Source organism: Thalassophryne amazonica, chromosome 4 (genome assembly GCF_902500255.1).
Source record: "Thalassophryne amazonica chromosome 4, fThaAma1.1, whole genome shotgun sequence".
Lineage (NCBI taxonomy): Eukaryota > Metazoa > Chordata > Actinopteri > Batrachoidiformes > Batrachoididae > Thalassophryne > Thalassophryne amazonica.
Genome location: NC_047106.1, coordinates 108,451,626 through 108,473,809, shown reverse-complemented (window position 1 = coordinate 108,473,809; position 22,184 = coordinate 108,451,626). Strand labels below are relative to the sequence as shown.

At 44.1% G+C, this 22,184-nt stretch overlaps 1 protein-coding gene across 1 annotated transcript in view; it reads right to left on the bottom strand.

Moving 5' to 3' along the window:
- Positions 1–22,184, bottom strand: part of nbeab (neurobeachin b) — a 1,103,372-nt gene that overhangs the window by 442,592 nt on the left and 638,596 nt on the right. Inside the window, exon 33 of the mRNA XM_034168398.1 lies at positions 16,682–16,809. Coding sequence (XP_034024289.1) covers positions 16,682–16,809 — 128 coding nt within the window. The remainder of the gene's footprint in view (positions 1–16,681; positions 16,810–22,184) is intronic.

The following is a 22,184-nucleotide window of genomic DNA, read 5'->3' as shown; positions in this document are numbered from 1 at the left end:
GTGTTCTGGATTTAAAGTCAGAAATCAAAGGTGATTCAACCTCTCAATTACAGGCCTACAAAACTTCAACTTTAAAAAGTATTACTGCATTATCGCAGAGAACTTACTGAAAATGAGCAAGATCCCTATAAATATTTATTCTTCACGAGTCAGTGGTTTTGGGATAGAAAACCAACTACATTGTTTTGTGAGTACAAATAGAATGAGACCTAACCTCCCGAAGCAACATTCTGCTCACGGGCCCTCCTATCATTGGCACGCAATCACCAGATACCCCAGTGCTCCCCCAACAGTCTGCCCTCCATTAAAACAGCTTGCTTCATCTGTCAGTCTAAGAATGAATAGACCAATACATCATTTATATAATAATACCTTAAATACAAAGATAGAAATAATTACATATTTACACAACAACTTAATAAAACCAAACCCAATTACAATAAATTTACACACACAATACAGTTTTGCCATAAACCTTTTGTTGAAAAGTATATGTGAGCAGTGATTTGACACTAAGATTTTAATACTCTGGGTTCCTGGAGGAGTTTGTAGATTTTAATATACTTTCAGTAATTCCCATTTTTAGTACTTTTTTAGTATAATGTCTTGAATATCAAAATGTTCACAACAATCTCAGCTTTCAGAATGTGTCACATGTTTGTTGAGAACACTGTATGCAGAAATATTTTGCCTCAAAAAGCTTGAACTTTAGTCCAAAGTATTGAGGAATCTACCAACAATTCGGTCTTTACCAAAGCACAGCCCACAGGTCTCCCTGTGGATTCGACTGTTAATTTATTTTATCAGCTTAACAATTAACTGAAACATCATCCACTTTTTTTTTTTTTTTTTTACATTTTTTTGTGTTCACCTCACTGCTACTTTTTGTTCATAATTTTTCAGCAAAGAACATTTTAGCTCAGTGTTGTCAAATTTGACTCAGTCACAAGAAACACTGGCGCTGTGACTTTCACAGTACAAATAGTTGTAAAATGCTGGTCTGACTTTTTCAGCACTTTTATTGTGAAGAGCATTCAGCAAAAGTTATCCAAGATGTTACTAAACTTTGCTACAAGTGGCATCAACACATAACAGTTATGGGTGCGGGTGGGGAATCGATTCTTAGATACATTGCAGTGCAGACGTGGACAAATGAATCAATTCACAAACAACAATCTATTTTATCAATGTTAATTGCAGGGGTGGGAATGCAGCTGCTGGTGACCACTAATGAGCACTTTTTATGTTCCTTATGTAAACCTGTGTTTCTACTTCAACTAAAGGCATTGTTTGAACTGGTAATGTAATTTTTCTTTACGTACATTTGCCATATGGCTTAATTGCAGCTTCTCTCTTTGGAAAAACAGCAGGAGGATGGAAACACATGGTGAAGCTGCAGCTTCCGTGTTGTGTATGTAAAGAAAACGGAGAAAAACAGCTTGTTTTTGTACTGTATGTGACACACCACAGGACAAGAACCATCAACTGACAAGTTCTGGCTCCATCTGAACACAGGTTTTAAACTTCAAATTCTAACAAAACAGACAAAACCGTGAGGTGATGGAGTGCTTGTTTGCGATGCTGAAGAAAATGCCTTTTATCTTCACCCTCTGTAAGCATGTTAAAGGTTCAGCTGACGCCTCCGCTGACAGCAAACTCATTATGTTGTTTCGTAAAAGACGAAGAAAGGATCTTTGCTAATCACTTAAGATTGTCTCCATCACTATTTTCATTGTAATACGCTGTGGGACTCATAGTGGCGGAGTGCACATGCATGCAGTGAATTCCACTGAAACTAAAGTGCAATTTAAAAATTAAGCAAAAAATATGCATGCAAATAATGAGAAGATGCCATGATTTCTACAGGGATTATTACAAACACTTTGATTTGAAAAGTAGCAAGTAGTCACACAGTGACAATAAAGAAACCCTAAATAGAAAAAAATGCCATGCATCAAGATGCATTGATAATCAAACACAGCGCTTGAGTCATAATCGAATCTTGAAGAGCCTTCACACTCTCACCCATATTAAGTGTTGTTATATTTGTTTACCTGACTGCTTTTGTCACAACTCACTCACACATTTTTTTCCTCATGCCACAAAAGAGTTTTGCTTCATCTTGCCATCAAAGCTGGCCCTATTAAGTTGCTGACATTCACTAAGATGTGAGGAGAGGCAGGGCCTTTCTTCATTTGCAGGGCTCTATACATCGTGTGCAGTGAGCATGCTGTCAGATAATGCTTTGGGTACAAAACAGAAAAAAGTAAGTCATTCTTCAAATGCAAATAAAAAAAATTTGATACAAGACCTAATGGTTAAAGGAGTTAAATAGTCTGTGGAAGTAAAATCACTCTTAATTACTATCAGTGAGCAAGATAACAGAGGCATTCAGAGTGCATCTGCCCACCAAGGTCCAAAATGCCATGTCCCACAATGTTAAGGGCCCCTTCACACATAGTGCCAAGTTTGGATGAAGTGCACACTTAGTGCGCATGACGCAGGAATTGTGTACAAACCGTGTAATGTCGTCCCTGCGTCTAATGCCTCATACGCCTGTTGCTACAACTTTTTGCGCACACAAGCGCCTGAAAGACAAAGTGTGAGCTGTGTGAGCTGTGCGAAACCATCGCACCCTCTCGCGGCAGGTGCTGGCAAAATTCTAGGTGACACGCATGAACATCGAACACCGCTCACATGGCACTTAGAAAATGTGTGGCCAGTCGCACTCCTGGCACAACAATAGTCTGCAGACAATCACTTTCGTACTTGCAGAGCAATTTGTCTAAGTCCCACACGAGTGTGGCTTTGGTGTGTGTGCTGAGATGACAGAAGGTGTGTCCTCCCACTGAAGCGGCTGTGGAAATTTGTGGATCTGGACATTCCAGCTGGACACCACGTACTGTGTTTGGACGTACATGGACAAACAACTGCCCACTGTGATGTGTGTGTGTCTGTTTGCTGTTATCAAGTGGACATAAATAAAAACATATATCACTGTGGCGACATGCTGCAGTGAGCGTGCATGCACATGGACAGGCTGATCCCAGGTTGAAACGAGCCATCAGATCAGGCACGCAGCAGGCGTTCTCACTGTCACATCACCCATGTGACGGCACGTTGTCCACAAAACACGCACGCATGGCCGGTTGGAGACGCACCAGCATATGTGGACATGAATGAGACAAGTGAACGTCTTCTCATTCATGTCATTTCATGACTGTATGTCTGTGACCATGGGTCATCTACAGAGAAACAGACAGATCATACAACCTCAATTTCAATGAAGTTGGGATGTTATGTAAAATGTAAATAAAAACAGAATACGATTTGCAAATCCTCTTCAACCTATATTCAATTGAATACACCACAAAGACAAGATATTTAATGTTCAAACTGATAAACTTTATTGTTTTTGTGCAAATATTTGTTTAATATATGTTTTTGCCAGCTTGCACTCGGCCGAGACGGACGCACTTTTCTCTTCTCCCTCCCTCCTTATCTTTCCTGCTTCTGTGGTGTGTTGTCTGTGAGACTGCAGCTTTGCTCTTCTGGAACGACAAAAATGGATCTGTTAAAGTGGTCTCTGAACGCAAATGACACTATTTTTTCTACAAGACATTCGGGGGCGAAGGACGCGACCTGTCCTGCCGGGACGCATGTGATGGGTTACGTGATGGACTCGTGGAGGAGATGGCAGGTCATGTGCCTTTATATGCTTTCTGTGGAGGACGTCGAAGATGTGTACATATTCGGCTTGGTGGTGACCGGCTTTCTGATGTGTGAAGCGGGCACTATGCTGGCTTACCTGAAAATTAAGAAAGTGGAAGCAGCTTTGATTGGTCCTTCCAGGCTTCCCTACATGATTGATTCGATTGGGAAGGCAGTGGCTGCGCAGTCGGCGGAGGTTAACCACGCGTTGGAAAATATCTCGAAAAGAATTGCAGCCCTGGAAACCCGCTCTGACCGTCTGTGAAGACCACATTCTACATTCAGATGCATTGAGAGCCACTCTGTTCTCAGAACTGTGGAATCTTTCAGGCGTCTGCTAATCTGGCTATTCATTTGGCTTCCCCAAATACAGCTGCACTTCAAGGTTGCTGTGATAAAACCTCCTCAGAAGATCAACACTTAAGCCTCGCTCCCTGGTCTTCCCCCCTCCCCTCAGCTTCTCCAGCTCTGATGTTGACTGCTCAGGACTGCTTAGGACTGCTCAGACTGCTCAGGGCTGCCCCTCCCCCCTCCAGGATTGTCAGACAAGGCCGTTAATGGCGCCAAACAGGCTGCCTCCGGAGTGTTCTGATAAACTGGACCTTTTCAAATCTTGGTTGTCGTCCTGTGTCCTTGTTTTTGTCTGTGTGATTATTGTTTTTCTGTGCTGATGGGGATTTTTTTCCTCATTGCTGCTGTGTAATGCAGCGGCTATGAGGGTTTTTTTTTTTCTCCTTTTTCCTCGTGTTTTGCTTTTCATATATATGTTTATGTACCGGGCCGGCCTATGTGTTGTGTGTTGTTGTGTGTGTTGTTTGTTATGGGTCGGTGTTGGTTTGCTCAGCCCTGCTGTTGACCAAGGCAGGGATGTACATCTGGAGCTGGTCCCCGGGCGCCTAATGGCGACTTCTGCTCCTACTGGCAATTAGGATGGGTTAAATGCAGTAGACATATTTCATTGTGCAGGGAACATGTTCTTCTGTGCATATGACAATAAAATTCCTTTGAATCCTTTGAATTCTTTGAAATATTTGCTCATTGTGAAATGGATGCCTGAAACACGTTTCAAAAAAGCTGGGACAGTGGTATGTTTACCACTGTGTTACACCACCTTTCCTTCAAACAACACTCAATAAGCGCTTGGAAACTGAGGACACTAATTGTTGAAGCTTTGTAGGCTGAATTCTTTCCCATTCTTGCTTGATGTACAACTTCAGTTGTTCAACAGTCCGGGGTCTCCGTTGTCGTATTTTGCGCTTCATAATGAGCCACACATTTTCAATGGGCAACAGGTCTGGACTGCAGGCAGGCCAATCTAGCACCCGCACTCTTTTACTATGAAGCCACGCTGCTGTAACACGTGCAGAATGTGGCTTGGCATTGTCTTGCTGAAGTAAGCAGGGATGTCCCTGAAAAAGACATTGCTTGGATGGCAGCATGTATTGCTCCAAAACCTGGATGTACCTTTCAGCATTGATGGTGCCATCACAGATGTGTAAGTTGCCCATGCCATGGACACTAATACACCCCCATACCATTACAGATGCTGGCTTTTGAACTTTGAGCTGTTAACAATCTGGATGGTCTTTTTCCTCTTTTGTCTGGAGGACACGACATCCATGATTTCCAATGTGGACTCATCAGACCACAGCACACTTTTCACCTTTGCGTCTGTCCATTTCAAATGAGTTCGGACCCAGAGAAAGTGGCGGCATTTCTGGATGTTGTTGATGTTTGGCTTTCACTTTGCATGGTAGAGTTTTAACTTGCACTTGTAGATGTAGCGATGAACTGTGTTAACTGAAAATGATTTTCTGAAGTGTTCCTGAACCAATGCAGTAAGATCCTTTACACAATGATGTCGTTTTTTAATGTAGCGCCGCCTGAGGGATTAAACGTCACGGGCATTCAATGTTGGTTTTTGGCCTTGCCTCTTACGTGTAGAAAGTTCTCCAGATTCTCTGAATCTTCTGATTATATTATGTACTGTAGATGATGGAATCCCTAAAGTCCTTGGAGCTGAACATTGAGAAACATTGTTCTTAAACTGTTGGACTATTTTTTCATGCAGTTATTCACAAAGTGGTGATCCTCGCCCCATCTTTGCTTGTGAACAGCTGAGCCTTTTGGGGATGCTCCTTTTATACCAAATCATGACACTCACCTGTTTCCAATTAGGTGTCCTTTGAGCATTCATCAACTTTCCGTCTTTTGTTGCCCCGTCCCAACTTTTTTGAAATGTGTTGCAAGCATCCACTTCAAAATGAGCAAATATTTGCACAAAAACAACAAAGTCTATCAGTTTGAACATTAAATATCTTGTCTTTGTGGTGAATTCAATTGAATATAGGTTGAAGGGGATTTCCAAATCATATTCTGTTTTTACTCCCCCTCTAGCTGCCACCTTATCGTGGTGGGGGAGTTTGCGTACCCGGATGATCCTAGGAGCTATGTTGTCGGGGGCTTTGTGCTCCCTGTAGGGTCTCCTAAGGCAAACAGGTCCTAGGTGACGGATCAGACTAAGGGCAGTTCAGAACCTCCATGACCAGTAAAAGATCAAGGACCGAGATTTCGCCCGGTATGGCGGAGCCGGGATCCCACCCTGGAGCCAGGCCTGGGGTTGGGGCTCGCGCGCGAGCGCCTGGTGGTCAGGCCTTAGCCCAAGGGACCCGGCTGGGCTCAGCCCGAATGAGTGACGTGGGCCCGCCCTCCTGTGGGTTCACCACCTGCAATGGGGCCATGGGGGTCGGGTGCAGAGAGGATTGGGTGGCGGGTCGAGGGGCGGGTAGCCCGGCGGCCCGGTCCATGCTCACAGCCCCTGGTTGTTAGGACGTGGAATGTCACCTCGCTAGGGGGGAAGGAGCCTGAGCTTGTGCGGGAGGTTGAGAGATACCGACTAGAGATAGTCGGGCTCACCTCCACGCATAGCTTGGGCTCTGGTACCCAACTCCTGGAGAGCTCAGTCGCCAAGTGTTGGAGTTCACTCCGGTGAATGAGAGGGTCGCGTCCCTACGCCTTCGGGTCTGGGACAGGTCTCTCACCATTGTCTTGGCCTACGGGCCGAGCGGCAGTGCAGAGTACCCGACCTTCCTGGAGTCCCTGGGAGGGGTAATAGATAGCACTCCGACTGGGGACTCCATAGTTCTCCTGGGGGATTTCAACACCCACGTGGGCGGCGACAGTGAGACCTGGAGGGGGGTGATCGGGAAGCACGGCCTCCCCGATGTGAACTCGAGTGGTGTTCAGTTGTTGGACTTCTGTGCTAGTCACAGTTTGTCCATCACGAACACCATGTTCGAGCACAAGGGTGTCCATAAGTGCATGTGGCACCAGGACACCCTGAGCCGGAGGTCGATGATCAACTTTGTAGTCTTATCATCTGCCCTTCAGCCATGTGTCTCGGACACTCGAGTGAAGAGAGGGGCAGAGCTGTCGACTGATCACCACCTGGTGGTGAGTGGATCCGCTGGGAGGGTAGGAAGCCAGACCTGGCAGGCCCAAACGTATCGTGAGGGTCTGCTGGGAACGACTGGCAGAACCCTCTGTCAGCGAGGTCTTCAACTCCCACCTCCGGGAGAGCTTCTTTCAGATCCCAGGGGAGGTTGGAAACATGGAGTCCGAGTGGACCATGTTCTCCACCTCCACTGTTGATGCGGCTGCTCGTAGCTGTGGTCGCACAGTCTCTGGTGCCTGTCGCGGCGGCAATCCCCGAACCCAGTGGTGGACACCAGAAGTAAGGGATGCCGTCAAGCTGAAGAAGGAGTCCTACTTATCTTTGTTGGTAGGTGGGACCCCAGAGGCAGCTGACAGGTACCGGTAGGCTAAGCGTGCCTCAGCCAGTGTGGTCACAGAGGCAAAAACTCAGGTCTGGGAGGAGTTCGGGGAGGCTATGGATGAGGACTATCGGTCGGCCTCGAAGAGATTCTGGCAAACCGTCCGACGCTTCAGCAGGCGGAAGCAGCTCTCCACCAGCACTGTTTACGGTGCGGGTGGGGAACTGTTGACCCTGACTGAGGATGTTGTCGGGCGGTGGAAGGAGTACTTCGAGGATCTCCTCAATCCCGTTGACACGTGTTGCGAAGAGGAAGCAGAGACTGAGGACTCAGAGGCGGACTCATCCATTACCCAGGCCGAAGTCACCGAGGTGGTTAGAAAGCTCCTCGGTGGCAAGGCTCCTGGGGTGGATGAAATCCGCCCTGAGTACCTTAAGGCACTGGATGTTGTAGGGCTGTCTTGGCTGACACGCCTCTGCAACATCACATGGCGATTGGGGACAGTGCCTCTGGATTGGCAGACCGGGGTGGTGGTCCCTCTGTTTAAGAAGGGGGACCGGAGGGTGTGTTCCAACTATAGGGGGATCACACTCCTCAGCCTCCTCGGTAAGGTCTATTCCAGAATACTGGAGAGGAGAATTTGACTGATGGTCGAACCGCAGATTCAGGAGGAGCAGTGTGGTTTCGTCCTGGTCGCGGCACACTGGACCAGCTCTACACGCTCCATCGGGTGCTCGAGGGTTCATGGGAGTTCGCCCAACCAGTCCACATGTGTTTTGTGGATCTGGAGAGGCGTTCGACCGTGTCCCTTGGGGCACCCTGTGGGGAGTGCTCCGGGAGTACGGGGTCCGGGGTCCTTTGCTAAGGGCTATCCGGTCCCTGTACGACCGTAGCAGGAGCTTGGTTCGCATTGCCGGTAGTAAGTCAAACCTGTTTCCAGTTCACGTTGGCCTCCGCCAGGGCTGCCCTTTGCCACCAGTTCTGTACATTATTTTTATGGACAGAATTTCTAGGCGCAGCCAGGGTATAGAGGGGGTCTGGTTTGGGAACCACAGAATCTCGTCTCTGCTGTTTGCGGACGATGTGGTTCTGTTGGCTTCGTCAAATCAGGACCTTCAGTGTGCACTGGGGCAGTTTGCAGCCAAGTGTGAAGCGTCCGGGATGAAGATCAGCACTTCCAAATCCGAGGCCATGGTTCTCGACCGGAAAAAGGTGCTTTGTCCTCTTCAGGTTGGTGGAGTGTCCTTGCCTCAAGTGGAGGAGTTTAAGTATCTTGGGGTCTTGTTCATGAGTGAAGGACGGATGGAGCGTGAGATCGATAGACGGATCGGTGCAGCGTCTGCAGTGATGCGGTCGCTGTATTGGACTGTCGTGGTGAAGAGAGAGCTGAGTAGGAGGGCAAAGCTCTCGATTTACCGATCGATCTACGTTCCGATCCTCACCTATGGTCATGAGATTTGGCTCATGACCGAAAGAACGAGATCGCGAGTACAAGCGGCCAAGATGAGTTTCCTCTGCAGGGTGGCTGGGTGCTCCCTTAGAGATAGGGTGAGGAGCTTGGTCACTCGGGAGGAGCTCGGAGTCGAGCCGCTGCTCCTCCACGTTCAAAGGAGTCAGTTGAGGTGGCTCGGGCATCTTTTCCGGATGCCCCCTGGACGCCTCGCTGGAGAGGTGTTCCAGGCACATCCCACTGGGAGGAGGCCACGGGGAAGACCCAGGACACGCTGGAGGGACTACATCTCTTGGCTGGTTTGGGAACGCCTTGGGGTTCCTCCGGAGAAGCTGGGGAGGTGTGTTTGGATCGGGAGGTCTGGGCGGCTTCGCTTGAGCTGCTGCCCCCGCGACCCGACTCTGGATAAAACGGAAGAAAATGGATGGATGGATGGATGGATTCTGTTTTTATTTACATTTTACACAACGTCCCAGCTTCACTGGAATTGGGGTTGTATTTGTATTGCCCCCTTGATAAATGCAGTGTTTTTACATGGTGTGTGAATAATTCCATGTCCTTCCTGATATGAGGCAGATTCCTGCACCTTTCAAAGAACAGCTCTGTAGCTCAGTGGTAAAGTCTCTGACTGGCAATCAGGGCTTTTGGATGCTGCGGGTTCACGTTCAGTGGGTTGTCAGTTTTTGTTTTTTTCCCATATAAACGGCGCAATGTGGTCCCAGAGGTACTGGCTGGTTTTTATATTTCCTCCACATAAGCGGTGCGATGTGCCGGAGCTGGCAGTGTGTGTTCCTGCCCAAAAGACACCAGTGCGTGCAAGAACTCTCACACCGGGTTTGTGCACGCCTGCCCGTCAGCGCGATGTTTCGTAGTGTGCTAATTTCAAACTGTTCCGCGCTGTTTTTCGCCATTTTCATCCAAACGCCGTCCAAACTTTGCACTATGTGTGAAGGGCCCATGAGAAAAGCAAAACAAAATCCTGGTTCCAGATCATCTTCATGTAATAGTCCGAGCAAAATTTAGGACCCCAGAGGAGAGAACTTGATGGCAGATTTTCAGCAGTTTCATTTTCAGCAGACAACACCATGTAATACAGCACTGAGGAGCAGCAGTCTGTACAATAATTGTAAAATAAATAAAAAATAATAATAAACAAGGAGGTAGATCAGTAACTGAAAGGCAAACACAGGGATAAATGCGAGAGAACAGGCATATCAGCAAGACAATCTGGCAAAGGAGTAATGTGCTGTGAGTGGTTATATACTATGTGAAACAATCCACAAGGAAACAGTGGTGCATGTGAACCAGGAAGCCAAAGTGACAAGAAGTAAAGCCACATAAGAAGAAACAAGAAGAAGAACTTGATACCCCTGTTACACTAGATCACAAATGAGCATGAATGCCATAAGAATGAGGATTCAAGCCACATTAAGGCAAATTCGAGCTGCATTTCACACAGTCAGGCAAATCTGTGTGGCCAGCCCGAATGTGTAGCTTTTATATATATGAAGTATATATATATGTATATATATATATGAAGTATTTGAACACCCTGCGATTTTGCACGTTCTCTCACTTAGAACTCATGGACGGGTCTGAAATTTCATCTTCGGTGCATGTCCACTGTGAGAGACATAATCTAAAAAAATAAAAATAAAAATCCGTAAATAACAATGTATGATTTTTTAATAATGTATTTGTATGTTACTGCTGCAAATAAGTATTTGAACACCTGTGAAAATCAATGTTAATATTTGGTACAGTAGCCTTTGTTTGCAATTACAGAGGTCAAACCTTTCCTGTAGTTTTTCACCAGGTTTGCACACACTGCAGCAGGATTTTAGTCCACTCCTCCATACAGATCTTCCCAAATCTTTCAGGTTTGGAGTTTAAGCTCCCTCCAAAGATTTTTTATTGAGTTCAGGTCTGGAGACTGGCCAGGCCACTCCAGGACCTTGAAATGCTTCTTACGGAGCCCCTCCTTAGTTGCCCTGGCTGTGTGTTTGGGGTCATTGTCATGCTGGAAGACCCAGCCATGACCCATCTTCAATGCTCTTACTGAGGGAAGGAGGTTGTTATTTACAAATACACATTTATTTGTAAAAAACAACACACAAAATCACAGAGTTGACGTTAATGTTGATAAACTGCCTGGAATTAGCTTGGTTTATAAATCAAACCATAAGTGAAAACTGCCTTCCTTTTGTTGTCTTCTGCCAATCGTTTGTGCTGTTGCTTGTTAAAAGTAAATAACACTTGCTTACAACAGTGGGCAGGGTGCACAAAGACAGAAGCTCTGACTATTTGTTTGTGTTGGGTTTATGATCGGTTTTGATTTTACTCAGAAGCGTCGGCAGTACTTAAACTCAAAACTGTCAGTGGCTGAGAGTGTACCGGAGTCAATACTAAAAGTTAGCAGTGAGTGGTTAGCTGTAGCTTCCGCTAAATTTTTTTTACTGGTTTATTGGTTTAGCCATTTCATTGTATATATCATGTCACTTTAGTTAAGGTATAATAAGTTGCATTCCATTGTGTGTATCAATCAATAAATCAATCAATTTTTTTATATAGCGCCAAATCACAACAAACAGTTGCCCCAAGGCGCTTTATATTGTAAGGCAAGGCCATACAATAATTATGTAAAACCCCAACGGTCAAAACGACCCCCTGTGAGCAAGCACTTGGCTACAGTGGGAAGGAAAACTCCCTTTTAACAGGAAGAAACCTCCAGCAGAACCAGGCTCAGGGAGGGGGCAGTCTTCTGCTGGGACTGGTTGGGGCTGAGGGAGAGAACCAGGAAAAAAACATGCTGTGGAGGGGAAGCAGAGATCGATCACTAATGATTAAATGCAGAGTGGTGCATACAGAGCAAAAAGAGAAAGAAACAGTGCATCATGGGAACCCCCCAGCAGTCTAGGTCTATAGCAGCATAACTAAGGGATGGTTCAGGGTCACCTGATCCAGCCCTAACTATAAGCTTTAGCAAAAAGGAAAGTTTTAAGCCTAATCTTAAAAGTAGAGAGGGTGTCTGTCTCCCTGATCTGAATTGGGAGCTGGTTCCACAGGAGAGGAGCCTGAAAGCTGAAGGCTCTGCCTCCCATTCTACTCTTACAAACCCTAGGAACTACAAGTAAGCCTGCAGTCTGAGAGCGAAGCGCCTATTGGGGTGATATGGTACTACGAGGTCCCTAAGATAAGATGGGACCTGATTATTCAAAACCTTATAAGTAAGAAGAAGAATTTTAAATTCTATTCTAGAATTAACAGGAAGCCAATGAAGAGAGGCCAATATGGGTGAGATATGCTCTCTCCTTCTAGTCCCCGTCAGTACTCTAGCTGCAGCATTTTGAATAACTGAAGGCTTTTTAGGGAACTTTTAGGACAACCTGATAATAATGAATTACAATAGTCCAGCCTAGAGGAAATAAATGCATGAATTAGTTTTTCAGCATCACTCTGAGACAAGACCTTTCTGATTTTAGAGATATTGCGTAAATGCAAAAAAAGCAGTCCTACATATTTGTTTAATATGCGCTTTGAATGACATATCCTGATCAAAATGACTCCAAGATTTCTCACAGTATTACTAGAGGTCAGGGTAATGCCATCCAGAGTAAGGATCTGGTTAGACACCATGTTTCTAAGATTTGTGGGGCCAAGTACAATAACTTCAGTTTTATCTGAGTTTAAAAGCAGGAAATTAGAGGTCATCCATGTCTTTATGTCTGTAAGACAATCCTGCAGTTTAGCTAATTGGTGTGTGTCCTCTGGCTTCATGGATAGATAAAGCTGGGTATCATCTGCGTAACAATGAAATTTAAGCAATACCGTCTAATAATACTGCCTAAGGGAAGCATGTATAAAGTGATAAAATTGGTCCTAGCACAGAACCTTGTGGAACTCCATAATTAACTTTAGTCCTGTGAAGAAGATTCCCCATTTACATGTACAAATTGTAATCTATTAGACAAATATGATTCAAACCACCGCAGCGCAGTGCCTTTAATAACCTATGGCATGCTCTATCTCTGTAATAAAATTTTATGGTCAACAGTATCAAAGCAGCACTGAGGTCTAACAGAACAAGCACAGAGATGAGTCCACTGTCCGAGGCCATAAGAAGATCATTTGTAACCTTCACTAATGCTGTTCTGTACTATGATGAATTCTAAAAACCTGACTGAAACTCTTCAAATAGACCATTCCTCTGCAGATGATCAGTTAGCTGTTTTACAACTACCCTTTCAAGAATTTTTGAGAGAAAAGGAAGGTTGGAGATTGGCCTATAATTAGCTAAGATAGCTGGGTCAAGTGATGGCTTTTGAAGTAATGGTTTAATTACTGCCACCTTAAAAGCCTGTGGTACATAGCCAACTAACAAAGATAGATTGATCATATTTAAGATCGAAGCATTAAATAATGGTAGGGCTTCCTTGAGCAGCCTGGTAGGAATGGGGTCTAATAAACATGTTGATGGTTTGGATGAAGTAACTAATGAAAATAACTCAGACAGAACAATGGGAGAGAAAGAGTCTAACCAAATACCGGCATCACTGAAAGCAGCCAAAGATAACGATACGTCTTTGGGATGGTTATGAGTAATTTTTTCTCTAATAGTTAAAATTTTATTAGCAAAGAAAGTCATGAAGTCATTACTAGTTAAAGTTAATGGAATACTGAGCTCAATAGAGCTCTGACTCTTTGTTGGCCTGGCTACAGTGCTGAAAAGAAACCTGGGGTTGTTCTTATTTTCTTCAATTAGTGATGAGTAGAAAGATGTCCTAGCTTTACGGAGGGCTTTTTATAGAGCAACAGACTCTTTTTCCAGGCTAAGTGAAGATCTTCTAAATTAGTGAGACGCCATTTCCTCTCCAACTTACGGGTTATCTGCTTTAAGCTACGGGTTTGTGAGTTATACCACGGAGTCAGGCACTTCTGATTTAAAGCTTTCTTTTTTAGAGGAGCTACAGCATCCAAAGTTGTCTTCAATGAGGATGTAAAACTATTGATGAGATACTCTATCTCACTTACAGAGTTTAGGTAGCTACTCTGCACTGTGTTGGTATATGGCATTAGAGAACATAAAGAAGGAATCATATCCTTAAACCTAGTTACAGCGCTTTCTGAAAGACTTCTAGTGTAATGAAACTTATTCCCCACTGCTGGGTAGTCCATCAGAGTAAATGTAAATGTTATTAAGAAATGATCAGACAGAAGGGAGTTTTCAGGGAATACTGTTAAGTCTTCTATTTCCATACCATAAGTCAGAACAAGATCAAGATATGATTAAAGTGGTGGGTGGACTCATTTACTTTTTGAGCAAAGCCAATAGAGTCTAATAATAGATTAAATGCAGTGTTGAGGCTGACATTCTCAGCATCTGTGTGGATGTTAAAATCGCCCACTATAATTATCTTATCTGAGCTAAGCACTAAGTCAGACAAAAGGTCTGAAAATTCACAGAGAAACTCACAGTAACGACCAGGTGGACGATAGATAATAACAAATAAAACTGGTTTTTGGGACTTCCAATTTGGATGGACAAGACTAAGAGTCAAGCTTTCAAATGAATTAAAGCTCTGTCTGGGTTTTTGATTAATTAATAAGCTGGAGTGGAAGATTGCTGCTAATCCTCCGCCCCGGCCCGTGCTACGAGCATTCTGACAGTTAGTGTGACTCGGGGGTGTTGACTCATTTAAACTAACATATTCATCCTGCTGTAACCAGGTTTCTGTAAGCAGAATAAATCATATGTTGATCAATTATTATATCATTTACCAACAGGGACTTAGAAGAGAGAGACCTAATGTTTAATAGACCACATTTAACTGTTTTAGTCTGTGGTGCAGTTGAAGGTGCTATATTATTTTTCTTTTTGAATTTTTATGCTTAAATAGATTTTTGCTGGTTATTGGTAGTCTGGGAGCAGGCACCGTCTCTACGGGGATGGGGTAATGAGGGGATGGCAGGGGGAGAGAAGCTGCAGAGAGGTGTGTAAGACTACAACTCTGCTTCCTGGTCCCAACCCTGGATAGTCATGGTTTGGAGGATTTAAGAAAATTGGCCAGATTTCTAGAAATGAGAGCTGCTCCATCTAAAGTGGGATGGATGCCGTCTCTCCTAACAAGACCAGGTTTTCCCCAGAAGCTTTGCCAATTATCTATGAAGCCCACCTCATGTGTATGCTGTCATCATTAATTTTCATAGAGCAATTTGTGCCATTCATGAGACTCAAGTGAATGATGATAAAAGGTGATAGCATGTCATATCACTGCAATGCTCTGGCATGCCGTAAACAGCAGGTACATTTTAACTGAAAAAAACATGCACTTTAGCTAGTACGCGGTGCACGCTGGCCCGTTCAGATTGTAATTAAAGTGCATGCCTGTTGCAGGCATCCATTTCAAAATGAACAAATATTTGCACAAAAACAATAAAGTTGATCAGTTTGAACATTAAATATCTTGTCTTTGTGGTGTATTCAACTGAATATAGGTTGAAGACAATTTGCAAATCATTGTATTCTGTTTTTATTTACATTTTACACTATGTCCCAACTTCATTGGAATTGGTCTTGTAGCTAGGGTTGAGCCGGATACTCATTTCAGACGAGTATCCAGTACGGATAAAGCATTTTTGACAAGTACGAACATGATACAAGTAAAACTCGTCAATATCTGTGCTCGTGCAGAAGGAAAATTCTCATTGGGTAACTGACATGTCTTCACACTGTGTGATTGGCCATTCACACACAGTGCCCTTGATAATTTTCATGATTTTCCTTTCTAAATTATTGGTTGTCTGGATCAGAAATTTCAGTTAAATATATCATATAGCAGACAAACAGTGATATTTGAGAAGAGAAATTAAGTTTATAGGATTTACAGAAAGTGTGCAATAATTCTTTAAACAAAATTAGGCAGGTGCATAAATTTGGGCAACCCAACAACAAAAAAAATACATCAATATTCAGTAGGTCCTCCTTTTGCAGAAATAACAGCCTCTAAATGCTTCCTGTAAACTGAACATGCCTGAATTAATTTACTTCAGTATGATACTGTGTGGTAAATCCATCTGGAGTGGGCAGTTCTTAAAAACTAAGTAAGCATGCAAAAAGAAGACTAGTGAGGGAAGCCACCATGATACCCATGGGAACTATGAAGGAGTTTTAAGCTTCTGTTGCTGTGATCGGAGGAACTTTGGTCACACCTTTATGGTGAAGTAGGGCAGAGAAGGATTTTCTTACAAAGAACACATGCTATTTCCCATACAGTTTGCCATGAGCACATGGGAGTCTAAATGTGACCTATTTTCTTGTAAAAAAAAAACCTGATTGGATCTGATTTTACACAATTACACAATTGTTTTTTTGTTTGTTTGTTTGGTTGTTTGTTTGGTTGTTTTTTTTTTTTTTTTTTTTTTTTTTTTGGTCAATTTCATAAACTCCTCAGAATGGTTCTGTAGCATAAATCAACATTTACATTCATGCCACTGTTGGAATAACTGGATGATGAATTAAATGATGGCCTTTGTCCTGAGTTTCTTTTATTGTGCATTGTGCAGATTTTGTCTGTTGTATCATGGTGCAACAGAACAGAGAAGGATTTTCATACAAGAAAACAGATCAAGTCTAAAGCTGGAGTCTCCCACGTGCCTTCTGGCAAACAGTTGTTGAAATTACACTTTTTAAAAGATAAGTTAAAAAAAATCATTGCATATCCAACACAGGGACATACAACAAATGTACCTTCTATAAGCAACTCCTGCCCATGGCTGCCCAGCAGGGTGCGTGACAAGAAGGCTGCAAAGTCTACAAAGATCTCCCTCAAGAGTGGCGCCACCTTCTCCAAAGCTCTCTCCAGCTTTGCAGTAATGCTGTCAAAGAAAGCACAGCAAAGAGGTCACAAAAGAGAATTACAAACAGCGGGAGGTGGAGTAAAATTGAAGCAGAGATTACATTATGCCCTTCACCACCTGGAGAAGTGCAGCAGAGAACAGTGAGACATCCCAGTGCACACATCTAACAGCAGTCAGTGTGCTGAGAGATAGAGAGCTGTTGTGAGTGCAGAACAATTCAGATCATGCACACCATGCTGGAAAGACAGAGTACACTGCAAAATCTGCAGTGTTACATTAACATTGTTGCAAGTACATATGGTGCCATTCAAAATAGTGCTAAATCAACTGTACTGGAGGATTAAATCAACTCCACTGGAGCATCAAATCAAATTGATCAACACAAAGAGATAATGTGCATCATTTTGAAAAGGGATTTTTTAATTATTATTTTTAGTAAATTTGCAAAAATCTAAAAAAAAATTCTCATTGTTATTATGGGGTATTGTAAGTAGAATTTTGAGGAAAATAATTAATTTCATCCATTTTGGAATAATGCTGTAACATGTGTATGTAACATGTAAATGTGTAAAAAGTAAAATGCTGTGAATACTTTCCGGATGCACTGTAACTTTTTCATTGCGGATTGGCTTTTCAGCTAATTTTAACAACCAACAGCAGAACAACTAGCTGCCACTAAATTTAAGTTGCCTAAATTTTGTTGCTGAATAACATTTAACAGTCATAAATGTTTGGAAACCCTAAAATCATACATGCATGTTCCTGTTGGGGTTTATATTTTTTCCTATGCTGTGGTCACATACCCCTAATTCCATGGGCAACCAAGCAGTAAACGATGTATTTTGACATCTTCCCAGAAGTCAGAAATACTGCAGTTCCTTGACTGTCCACTGTGTTAAAATGTCCAACCTTAGAGCAGAAATAAATATGTTTACAGTCTGGTACAAAAAAAAATGGTTTTAGACTTTGTAGATAGTTTCCTCCTCCATGATAACTGTACGGGGGTGAATTTAAAAAAAAAACATATTAGTTTAAGATGTTTTAATAATTTTAATATTTTTCGCTTTGAGTGTCAGAGGCTGAGCAGAGCGACTCTCTTCTCATAGTCTGACCGTAGCTCATAGTCTGCTCGATGCGGCTGCTAGCCGTTGTGGGGACTGTCTGTTTGTTTAGGAATATTTTATTACAAACACCTGGAATAATATGGCTTGTTGTGTGGTTAAACGTCCTAACAGATCATCTAAGACGTCTCTGCTGCAATGTTGATGTTGAGTGAAATTCTTGTAGCATTAAATGATGAATGCTAACACTGTTAGGTCTTTTAGCAGCAGTCGGTAGTTTCATCTGTTAGGTCCACAATTACTGAGAAAGTAAGCGGCTCATAACATTTAATGTCCACACCAAAGCAAATCGTTAGGAGAAATGCCACGCAATCCCCAAAAATATGATTTAATAAAATGCACGAACCAAGGCTAGCCATGGAGTAGTTTTGACGTAATCGAGTGATTATCCGAGAAATTGTGGATGTGCCTGGACATGCCAGAACATGTCCCATGAGGCTTCATCATGGCGTTGCTGTGCGCCATGCGGCACCGCCGCGACGCGCGAAGCCTCCGCTCCACTTTCCATGACAAAACTCCTGTAACAGTGGAATGTGCTGTTCATTTCCAAACAGGACGCTGTGTTTTATCCGGGACGTCGTCTGACTAGCACAGGAATTGTGAAAAGACGTGGACATCAGCACTTTTTGGCACATTGAGACAGACGTACGGAGGAATTCTGCGCGTTGCGGCGGTGCCGCATGGCGCAAAGCAACACCGTGATGAAGCCTCATGGGACATGTTCTGGCATGTCCAGGCACACATCCACAATTTCTCGGATAATCACTCGATGGAAAAACCACCGACAGCTGTCTGAATGCCATCTCAAAGCCGTCCTGTGAAACCAAAACGGAGGTGTTCCTTTGTCTCGCTCCATCAGCAAATCGGTCGTGATGCGCGAAGCCTCCGCTCGGCTTTCCATGACAAAATCTCTTGTTAAAAGTGAAATCTGCCAGAAAATGGTTGATGTCCAGCTCTTGTGATAACCAGAGAAAGTGCACGGCGGTCCCGGCTCCACAGAGCCATCCGTTTAAAAATGATCCGGTGGTTTGTGGCTCTCGATGGCGGCACGGAGCGCGGCATGCCAAGCGTCCTTAAAGCCGTCCTTAAAGCTGTCCTTAAAGCTGCAGTAACAGTCCTTATTCTCTGTGAAGCCCGTAAAATTTTCACCGAATGCCAGATAAATTTTTCGAATGGTTTACAGCTGCCAGTCTCTAACAGTTTCTGAAAAAATTCTGATAGAAAAAAAGCCCAAATCATTCCGCCATTTCCTGACAATGAAAATCCGCCGAGGGGCTGGACCACTCCTCACTCAAAGCCTGCTCACACGCGAATGACGCAACCGACAGGCGTGGAAAAACTCACGCATGCACACGAGGGTTCAAGCTTGTCTGACGCAATCACACATGATTCTAATCCATATGGTTTTTGAAAAAAATAATAAGGTCGGATACTTTTCTAATAGACCTCGTACATGTCACCCACAGAATTCGAACCCGCGCTTTCCAAAAGCTCTGGCTGCCAGTCAGAAACTTTACCACTGAGCTACCATCGCTGGCCTGTGAAAGATGCAGGAAACTGCCTGATATCAAGAAGGACATATTTTAGGACGTATTTAAAAAAAAATAAAACCCCACACCATATAAAAACACTGCATTATATTGAATCCCTCTTATCAAGCGAGCAATACAAATATGATCCGTCTGTTCCTCTGTAGCTGACCCATGGTCACAGATGTACAGTCATGAAATGACATGAATGAGAAGCAGTTCACTTGTCTCATCATGTCCACATCTGCTGCCGCATGTCCAGCCGGCCCGCGCGCTTGTTTTGCCCATTCACGCATGTCTTGTGGATGGTGCAGGACTGACATTGCATCATGTGGAACAGAGCTCACGTGAGTGATGTGATAGTCAGATCGCCCGCTGCGTGTTATGATGTTAAGGTCTGTTTCAACCTGGGGGTAGCCTGTCAGTGGGCTGCAGCGTGCGCGCTCACTGCAGCCTGTCACCACAGCGATATTATCAGTTATCAAGTTGCTCACCAATGAATATGGCTTTATACACCCTGAAGAAAACCATACACCCTGAGGCGAAGGCCTCAGGGTGTATGGTTATCATATACCATGTATATGGTTATCATATACCTATAAATGATAAATGCACGCAGAACACAATGTGCGTGCTCTCCCTTCACTCAATGCCTCCGGGGGTATGGATGCGAGACCCGCAAAGAATCCAAGTGATGGCCACAGAGCTCTGCAGCTGCGGTTACCGAGACCATGCAGTGGGCACTCAGTAAGCGCATCGGAGGCAGTGTCAGCAATCGCGGTGATGTCGACCGGTGCCGCGACCGGCCCGCCTGATAAGGATGCAGAACACAATGCACTGTTAAAAAAACAAAACGAAGAAGAAGAAGCAAATTGCAATAGCAAAATTGAACTAAAAAAATCTGCGAAACTGCGAGGCCGTGAAAGGGAGTTACATTCTAAAAATAACCCGCGATAGGCGAAATCTGTGAAGTTGTCAGCGTTATTTTTTTTACAATTATTATAGATGTTTTAAGGCTGTAAAACCCCTCACTACACACTTTATACACTTTTCTCAAACAGGCATTAACATTTTCTCACTTTTCTCTCCTGCATAAACACTCAAAGTTCAATCCTTAGTAGAAAAAAATAGAACGTTTTCCTATAAATAATTATGATGGCTTTCAGAACTAACAAATTTTATTTTAACGATCAACCTACGAGGTTGGACACGTAAGAAATTATTAATAGTGACTCACCAGTATTTCACAGTTCCTCTGACCGTGCCTCTTCGTTGTGGCGCCACTCCGCTGTCCGGATTGGCTGATTACTTGGGTGGTATGAAAAATATCACCCGTCCTCGAAAAGAGTGTATTGCTATTTATTCTTTAGTGTTTTATCCAATCATATTGGCGTATCACTTATAGGTATATGATAAATGTTTTTATTTATGTCCACATGATGACAGCAAGCAGACACACGCATGTCATAGTGGACAGGTGTTAGTCCATGTCCATCAAAACACAGTACGTGTTGTCTAGTTGGGATGTCCAGAACGACAGATCTCCACAGCAAAATTGCATAGAACACTGGCATCTACTGGATAGCAGTGTGAATGACACCCAGTTATATCACACGGTTGTTGCTGCCTGGCTGAATCGCAACTTAACAAACAGAATTTTCAGCTTTGCAAATGCCTTTTTTAACAAATGAAAAAAAAAAAAGACAAATATTTACATATGTGTATTTTTACAAATACACATTTATTTGTTTTAAAAAAAACAACACACAACACAAGTTTTGTGCTGGTTAAATGAACCAGGCTCATTTTACCCATAATGAAGTTTGGCATATGTGCATGTTAATATTCAAACTTCAGAATTAGCACATTATTTTAAAATTATAAGATATGTGTTATAGTTTCACTTTGTACAAATGACAGAGTTGACATTAATCTAGTTAAACTATCCAGATTAATTTGGTTTATAAATCAAAACCATGTAGTTAAACTAACCAGATAAATTTGGGTTAGAAATCAAAACCATGTTGTTGTGTGGGCCGCTGAAGAGTAGGTACTGCTGGCCCACCACCACTAGAGGGCGCCCGGCCTGGAGTACCCACCTGGCCTGGATCGAGTACGCCCACAACAGCCAAGTGTCATCAGCCACCGGCCTCTCCCCTTTCGAGGTGTGCTTGGGGTATCAACCCCCGTTGTTTCCGGTGGTTGAGGGGGAGGTCGGTGTGCCCTCGGTCCAGGCCCACCTACGGAAGTGCCGTCGGGTGTGGCGTGCCGCCCGTTCTGCTTTGTTGAGGGCCCGGATGAGGGCGAAGAACCATGCAGACCGGCGGCGGGCCCCGGCTCCCACGTATCGTCCTGGGCAGGAAGTGTGGTTGTCCACCAAGGACATTCCCCTTCAAGTGGACTCCCCAAAACTGCAAGAACGATACATCGGCCCGTACAAAATACTCAAGGTCATCAATCCCGCCACAGTGAGGCTCCAGCTTCCGGCCTCACTGCGGATTCATCCAGTATTCCACGTCTCCAGGATTAAACCCCATCACACCTCACCCCTCTGCACTCCGGGTCCGGCGCCACCTCCTGCCCGGATCATCGACGGAGGGCCGGCTTGGACCGTACGCCGGCTCCTCGACGTCCGACGGATGGGCCGGGGTTTTCAGTATCTGGTGGACTGGGAAGGGTACGGCCCCGAAGAACGCTCCTGGGTGAAGAAGGGCTTCATCCTGGACACGGCCCTCCTGGCCGA